General features: G+C 42.1%; 1 protein-coding gene across 1 annotated transcript in view; it reads right to left on the minus strand.

Annotated features, from left to right (window-relative positions):
* PHF21A (PHD finger protein 21A) overlaps positions 1–8,333 on the minus strand; it is a 208,541-nt gene that overhangs the window by 4,839 nt on the left and 195,369 nt on the right. The window contains exons 15-17 of the mRNA XM_055091391.1: positions 3,394–3,549; positions 1,807–1,882; positions 1,315–1,418 (exon numbers count right to left, since the gene is read on the minus strand). Of these exons, the coding sequence (XP_054947366.1) occupies positions 1,315–1,418; positions 1,807–1,882; positions 3,394–3,549 (336 nt within the window). The remainder of the gene's footprint in view (positions 1–1,314; positions 1,419–1,806; positions 1,883–3,393; positions 3,550–8,333) is intronic.

The following is an 8,333-nucleotide window of genomic DNA, read 5'->3' on the forward strand; positions in this document are numbered from 1 at the left end:
CAGTGGCACTGAGCCTCCGGCTTTTCTGACAGGCCTGGCAGCCCTCTCCAGATAAAAGAATCCCTGTGGACTAGTGTGCGGCCCCTAGACCTCGTTCTGTTCCACACTGGAGTGGCTGCTGCTACCCAAGGGAAGGAGGAGGCCCAAGAGGCAAGAGAGAGAGGGCAAGTGAGTGGTTTAAAAGCCCACTACTTGACACTAGGACTTAAAACCAAACATGAACTACCACTATAATACTACAAAATAAAAGGCATTAAGAAAAAGCTCTCACAGCTGGGCTGAAGCTGGTTTGGGCAGGTCTGGGTATGCATCTACCTTGCTAATGGCGCTGAGAGGCTCAGGACTGGGCTGAGCTTTACAGGGCAGACACAAGCCAGTGGTATCTGGATTCAGTTTGAGGGCCTGCTGAGGATCATTGGGTCAGCAAGATTTTAGAGGCAGGGCCTGGGGTGGGTTATTTAGTGATATTTAGGAGAACCAAAGACTGCAGCCAACAGAAGGCCTTCTGCTTGGTCAGGGACTTGTAGTCTTTTGCCCTTTTGTACTTGGCCTCCCACACCTGCTGGCTTCTGTTCTAGGCAAGAAAAGCGATGTGAAACCTGCCAGCCACGGGCAGTATGATGAGGAGAGACAGCGTGACTGCCACCAAGTCCAGGGCACCACCTGGCGTCCATGAGGGCTGAGCCCACCTCACTCCAAGAAGGGGACCTACTCAATGGAAAAGAAAGCCTGCTCCTGTCGGGAGGAGCCTCTGAATCCCTGCTGCAAACACAAACCTCTTTCCCACCTGGTCAGCCAGGGGTAGTATTTACTTCCAGAACTTGTCTCTAGAAAGCACTCTTCCTCAGGCTGGTCAGATAAACCTGGAGAGGCAATCAGCAAGGCATGGAAGAGGGGGCGGGAGGAAAGAGCCATGCAGATGGACCCACTAGCTAGGTCGAATGGGAAGAATTACACGCGGGGGCCTGGTCTGTGTCAGGCGGCTCCACACTCCTCCCAAACACACTCAGGAGCACACAGGGGTGCTGGCTATGCTGCTGTAGTTGCTACTTGATCTCTTCAGCCAGAAGACTGAAAATCTTCTCTCAGGTCAAAGCCAAGAGGATGTTCCAGAGCTTGGCTAAGGCACCATATACCAAATGGCCACCTGTACCTAAGGGCCAAACTCTAAGTGGAAGCAAACTGCAACCACCCAAGTTAACAGTGTTAATAAGCTGAAGGAATGAATCAGCGCTTGAGAGCCACACGTACTGTTACGTACACAGAAAGTTCTGTACCTCTGTACCTATCACCGAAAGCATGAGGTTTACTTACACTTATAGAATTGCTGAGCTGTTTCACCTTCTGCTCTAGTTGTTCTCGTTCTTGTTTTAAATCTGAACTCCATTTAAGTAATTTCTGTTTTTCTTCTTCTTTTGCTGGGAAAAAAGAAAAAGGAACTTGTTTTTGACAATAAATTCTTTGAAAGGGCCACTATGTTCAGAAGGCTTGCCAAAGAAGATATCTTCCTCAAAGCTCCCCAAGCCCCACAGCCAGTGCACAGAACCTGCCCACTTAGACTTTCTCTTTTATATGTAAAGGGACGCTAAGAAAACTGTCGGTGGCTTGGGCCTGGCTTTACATAAATATCACTTCTCCTTCCCCCCCGCCACAAGAAAGTGCTACAACAAACTTATTTCAATAAAAGCTTTTCATTTTTAACTTTGCAGTTCCTTTTGAAAACAAAACAAATACTGTCTCCTAGTACTTTTTTTTTTTTTAAACAAAGGGAGGCTTATACAAAAGGCAGTATGGATAATTCTTTACCTGCTTTATAGGCAATATAGGAATGAACAATTGCTAAAGTTCCAGGCCATGGAATTGCTTCTTCCTTCTTCAGCATCTGAAAAGATTTTTAGAATTTTACCCTTGAGAAAGATATGCAAACACACATCCACTGTGTAGTAACAAGCAACAGTGTCTGTAGCTATTGGCAGACAAAATCCAGGAAGGATTTATGGTGGCAGTGATGCAAAACCCTGGTCTATAGTTTCTGGACTACAAAGTCCCAGTTATCAGCCTGAAAGAATGAGGGTCAATGGCAAGAAGAGCCAAGCCACCTGAGCCCTGGCTTAGAAAGAGGCTGGGAGTTGGCTAGGCATTCCCATATTTTCATGCCTGCTACACGACCCACAACTACTCCCAACGGTCAGAAACATCAGCACACAAGCTGCAAGTCTGCATAATGGCAGCAGCCACTGGCAGCTTCGTCCTTGACCTGACATGGGCTGCCTGTCGCAATTTTAGCTTATATGTGCCTCAAAGACAGCCTGACCAAGGAAATTAAATATCAGTTCCAAGTACTGAAGTATAATCTAGACCCCGAGTAGAAAATTATCAGAGGGTCACAAAGCAGCATCAGGAAGAGAACAGAAAGAACTGTCTCTACTACATCATGGAGACAGTAAGGATGAGGACCAAGATTTAAAGGGGAAAACCAGAATTCCCTCAAATCAGGATTCCAAAGAACTGAGCAGGACCCCAAAGCTTGCTGAGCTACTGGGCTTATTTACTTAATATTTATACTTTTGCCTACTTCCAAAAAGGTCTCAAGATAGCTTATAATAAAAACATAGGGCTTCCCTGGTGGCGCAGTGGTTGAGAGTCCGCCTGCCGATGCAGGGGACACGGGTTCGTGCCCCGGTCCGGGAAGATCCCACATGCCGCGGAGCAGCTGGGCCCGTGAGCCATGGCCACTGGGCCTGTGCATCCGGAGCCTGTGCTCCGCAACAGGAGAGGCCACAACATTGAGAGGCCCACGTACCGCAAAAACAAACAAACAAACAAACAAACATAAAGACATAAAGATACATGGATAGTTTAAATAAAAAATCAGAAACTAAACAGAAAAAGGAGGGAAGAGGCTTTCTCTTTTCTTCTTTCAAATCCATGAAATATTAAGACAGTACTTTCATAGTTAGTTCTCTGATCCTGATGATGACACAGGTTAAAAGTAAAACTGCTCTTATTTGAATTAAATGATCAATTGGGCACTTTCCTTTAAGGATTTTATTTCCAGAGTTTCAACCATATGCTGAGTTTGGACCATTTTTAGAGAATGAGGCAGACAGTCTTATGGACTTTTAAGGGTAAAGGTAATGAAAAGATAAGTCATTTCAAACAGAGGGAAGCAGTTAGGGTCCCTCCACCTGTACATGAGTCACTGCCTCATGAACAGAGAACCTCTGAGAGGAGGGATGCTGTGGGGGTGAGTGCTGTGCTGTGAACAGGGCAGATGTGGCTCGGAGAACTACTGGAGAGGAAAGAGACTCAGCCATTCCCTCAGCTTAGAGGGGAAAGGAGGTCCTTCTCCTCCTCCTCCGTCCCTCGTCCTTTCTGACCCACCCACAGTACCTGGTCCTGACATCTGGGACAGATCCACATGCCCTTGGGAATCGTTTTCAGAGGAGGGTCCAAGCAGTCCAGATGATATACACGGGAACATGTGTCACACATCAGCAACTGGCCACTTTTTCTGCAAACACTGCAAAAATCCTCATGGATATCACCCTATGAAATTGAGAGGAAAGGTAAGAGAAAGGACAAAAAGGTAAAACTGGAATGTTAACGTGCACATTCTGGACACATATAAATGTTTTAGGACAATCAGCTGTGCCCCTCCAACTCACTGCAAGAGTGTTCAAGAAAAGCAGGAATTACCAATGGTGCAAGCCTGCTCTATAGAGTTGAGGTTCCCCAGGTGGGACCAGTATTCTTAACCTTAAAGTAGAGTTTACAAGCAACTGTAACTGTGGGTCACCTAGGCCAAAATTAGCTTTACAGGAGATAACTCAGCATTTAAGTTTTGGTACAGTCCAACTCACAAATCATAAAGTTTAAAGACACTGAAATCCATTCATCATCATTTCCCATCATCATTGGGAAAGAAGACAGACAAGAAATGGAGGTTTCGCTAAACTCTTTGCTTGCTCTGGGAGAAAAACTATAGTCAAAGTTCAAATGGGAAAGTATTAAGTCAGGAGCAAAGTAAACTCCTATGAGTTTTCTAACATGAAGAATTTAAAAAGCCAAACAGCTGACAGTGTTCTCTTAAAACCAGTATTTGGCATTTGCTGTTCAATGGACCGTTCTATTCCGGGAGGCTTTATTCCTCCCTGTAAAATGCTTCACCAGATAGATAAAGAAGAGCAGCCTAAGTGCACTCTGCTAGTCTCCCCCGCCTCCATCAGTGATGGTTCTGGTACTCAGGTGAGTCTGTGGGAGCCCTCTCAACAAAAGGCACCATCAGAAAAAAGCAGATCTATTTAAAATTTGGACAGAACACATTAAAAAAAAATGAGGTATTAAAGAGGTGTTTTTCAGTAAGTCAATCCCTGGCCTGTTCTCTAAACAGGATTAACGCTGCTGATAAGGACACCAGGGAAGGGAAGACTGAAGGGTCAGGCCAGAGGTTAACTAACAAGGCAGCACCTCAGCTTGGAGTAGACCCCCGCCTTTTCACTTCCACTGTGTTGTTTTAGAATTCTAGGCTATTCTGACAGAAGGCCTAATACAGAAATTTTGCACAAGAAGCAATGATACAGAAAGCAATGCCCAGTTCTTCCTTTCTATGATATAACCCTTCAACCATGATTGCTGAAAGGAACATATCTTCCCAGACCTACTATTTCTATCCAAAGGAAAGGAAAGGAACTATCTGGCAGTATCTACATATCTAGGGTATCTGGTGGCCTAGAAAACTGGCTGCAAAAAGTTGTCAGCTACATCAAAGTGTGGATGGATGTTTGTCTTTTTTAGTAAGACAATGTTACCTCTGGGCAGTCAAAAAAAAAAGATACTTAGTACATGTGTAAAAATACTACATAAGAATGCAGCCTAACAGCGTAACTTCAAGGCACCAAAAGATGTAAGGTTTCATCCCTAGATTAACTGTGACTTTCTTCTTAAAATCAGCCTGAGGGTGGCTCTCCTCTAGAGACCTAGTCTTTCTTGAACCTTCGCCCCATGGTGTAAGTCTGCATCTTTAATAAGTTTATAATAATTTTATGGCTTCAGAAACTCTTTTACACGAACCACAGGTAAAATTATCACTGATGAAGTAAATGAGACAAACTGGACATCTTATTCCAAATACCTATCTTATTTGTTGGGTAAAGAGTTCTGCTCACTTTCCTTTGCTCCAGAGTAAGGAGAACATCAGGAAGTGGAAGGTGGAGAGTACATAAAACAAAGGTTAATTTCTTTCAAGTTCCTAAAGGAAAGAAAACTTCTATCCTATTTACATATCCTGTAGCAGCAGTTCATAATCTTTTCAGTGTCAGGACCCCTTAGTAACTCTTAAAATTACTAATGACCTCAAAGTGCTTTTGCTTATGTGAGTTGTATCTATTGCTATTTATTGTACTAGAAGTCTTAAAACTTTTTTATTTTGAAATAAATAACAGAATCACAGGAAGTTACAAAAATCATGTATTAAAGAATGTTAAAATCCAAGAACACACAAGTGCACATTCAGTTAGCCCTCAGAGTGCTATCACCACTTATCATGTAGTACCTGGAAAACTCCACTGCCCTACTTTTGAGAGAATGAGAATGAAAATGGCAAAGAATATTTTGGTATTATCATGAAAATATTTTTGATTTTATATGTTGATTGATATTATATTTTAAAATACATAAAAATATATTTTATATTTTGACCCCCTGAAAGATTCTCAGTATCATACCCAGACCACAGATTGAGAACTACTGCCCATACAAATGAATATAAAATGCCAAGATATGTATTTCATCCACGCAGAATTGGTTCTTTGCTTAAAGAGAGCAGAGGAAGTCCCACAGAGTTGCTGCACCAGGTCCAAAGGGTTAGGCTTTGGTGACTGACCAAATTACTACCATAAACCAAATAGTAAGTTGAATGATGGCTGACCCACGATCCTTTGCTAGGAGCTAAGGATGTATGTTTTTTGGAAACACCCGGGCTGTATCAATTGCAACTTCATCATCTGCTAAACAAATTTTATAACTGTGTCAACATATCTTCCCTTCTCATAAAAATGATGATAGTGGCAACAAGATACATCCTAAAGATTAGTGACCGTCTGGGTCTTATATTACCAACTCCTTCTAGATGGTTATTGATCCCCAGGAAATGCCTGCCTCTCAACTGTGATTGCTTAATTAACATTGCTGGGGCTTATGCTACCCAGCAGCAAACACAGAGCCCTGTGTGCTGATTTTAATCACTGCCACTGTTGGGACACTGTAAAAGTAGAAGTCAATTATCTTTAAAGAAAATCCATTCCACTAAGGTTTAACCAAGAAAGTTCTCAACATATTTAATGGTTTTAGAAAAGCTTTCTTTTACACCTTTTGATTCCTGAAAAGAACAAAGTTTCCATTTTAAGATGAAACCTGGCAAAAGCACTTAGTTTGTGATTTGATCTGAGTGGATCCTTTGAGTTCAGTCTCTCAAAGAAAATCATAAACCTCCTCAGCCAAAAGTCACAAAAAAGAAAAACAACATTCTTTAGGAAAGATACTCACTTGCAGACCCACAATCATCTGTTCCCCAGCATCTGTGCATCACCTTGCAAAGGATCCCTACCAAGAAGCCATGAGCTGGCAATACCTTGGCAATGCTTCAACTGAGGAAAACGGAGATAACCTTTGGTGCAAACAAAGTTTCTGACAGGGACTCCTGGTGCTCATTAACAGGACAGGTAGAAAACCTGTATCAATCACTAATGCCAAAAACCAACGCTGAATCTTGAGAGCAAGACTGGGTCTGTAGCCACTAGCTATTGTCCAAGGAAGGAAACCTGCCTGAGAACTCTTCTATGACCCTGGTCCTCCAAAGATGACACTTCCTTTGTTGTTTCTGGAACTGTAACTCAGGATGTGCATACAGTATTCTTTTGCTCTTTGGAGAGGGGTAGACCTAATTATTAAGTACTAAGAAGCTTCAAGTTCAAGGGATTTTTACCTGAAGACGATCCTAAAGACAAGCTCTGTAATTCACAAAAGAACTGGGATGTGTACAAAATGAAAACTCTTGGTTTCCCTCCTCAAACCTGCTCATCTTCCAGTAAATGGCAGCTTCATCCTTTCAGTTGTTTAGGCCAAAACCTTTGGCGATTCTCTTTTTCTCACATTCCCTTACCTAATCCTGCTGGTTCTTCAAAATATATGCAGACCCAATCAGTTTTCTCCATCTCTACTTCTGCCATTCAATCGGGCCAAGCCGTCGTGAGCTCTTCCCAGGATGACTGCAACAGCCTCAGCCTCCTAACTGGTCTCCGTGCTCCCATCCTATCCTCCCCACAGTCTCTTCTCTGTTGCCAGACACAGTGATCATTCTAAAATCCAAGCCAATTTTGCAAATGCCTTAAAAATAATAAATGCACAGGATAGATCATACCTTGGGTCACAAGTCAAGCCTTGGTAAATTTAAGAAAATTGAAATCGTATCAAGTATCTTTTCCGAGCACAATGCTACGAGACTAGATATCAATTACAGGGAAAAAACTGTAAAAAACACAAACACATGGAGGCTAAACAATACACTACTAAATAACCAAGAGATCGCTGAAGAAATCAAAGAGGAAATCAAAAAATACCTAGAAACAAATGACAATGAAAACACGACAACCCAAAACCTATGTGATGCAGCAAAAGCAGTTCTAAGAGGGAAGCTTACAGCAGTGCAATCCTACCTCAAGAAACATCTCAAATAAATAACCTAACCTTACACGTAAAGCAATTAAGAGAAAGAAGAACAAAAAAACCCCAAACTTAGCAGAAGGAAAGAAATCATAAAGATCAGATCAGAAATAAATGAAAAAGAAATGAAGAAAACAATAGCAAAGATCAATAAAAGTAAAAGCTGGTTCTTTGAGAAGATAAACAAAATTGATAAACCATTAGTCAGACTCATCAAGAAAAAAAGGGAGAAGACTCAAATCAACAGAATTAGAAATGAAAAAGGAAAAGGCACAACTGACACTGCAAAAATACACAGGATCATGAGAGATTACTACAAGCAACTCTATGCCAATAAAATGGGACAACCTGGAAGAAATGGACAAACTCTTAGAAAAGTACAACCTTCTGAGACTGAACCAGGAAGAAACAGAAAATATAAACAGACCAATCACCAGCACAGAAATTGAAACTGGGATTAAAAATCTTCCAACAGACAAAAGCCCAGGACCAGATGGCTTCACGGGTGAATTCTATCAAACATTTAGAGAAGAGCTAACACCTATCCTTCGTAAACTCTTCCAAAATATAGCAGAGGGAGGAACACTCCCAAACTCATTCTATGAGGCCAC

The sequence above is a fragment of the Physeter macrocephalus genome, chromosome 16 (genome assembly GCF_002837175.3).
Source record: "Physeter macrocephalus isolate SW-GA chromosome 16, ASM283717v5, whole genome shotgun sequence".
In the NCBI taxonomy this organism is placed as follows: domain Eukaryota; kingdom Metazoa; phylum Chordata; class Mammalia; order Artiodactyla; family Physeteridae; genus Physeter; species Physeter macrocephalus.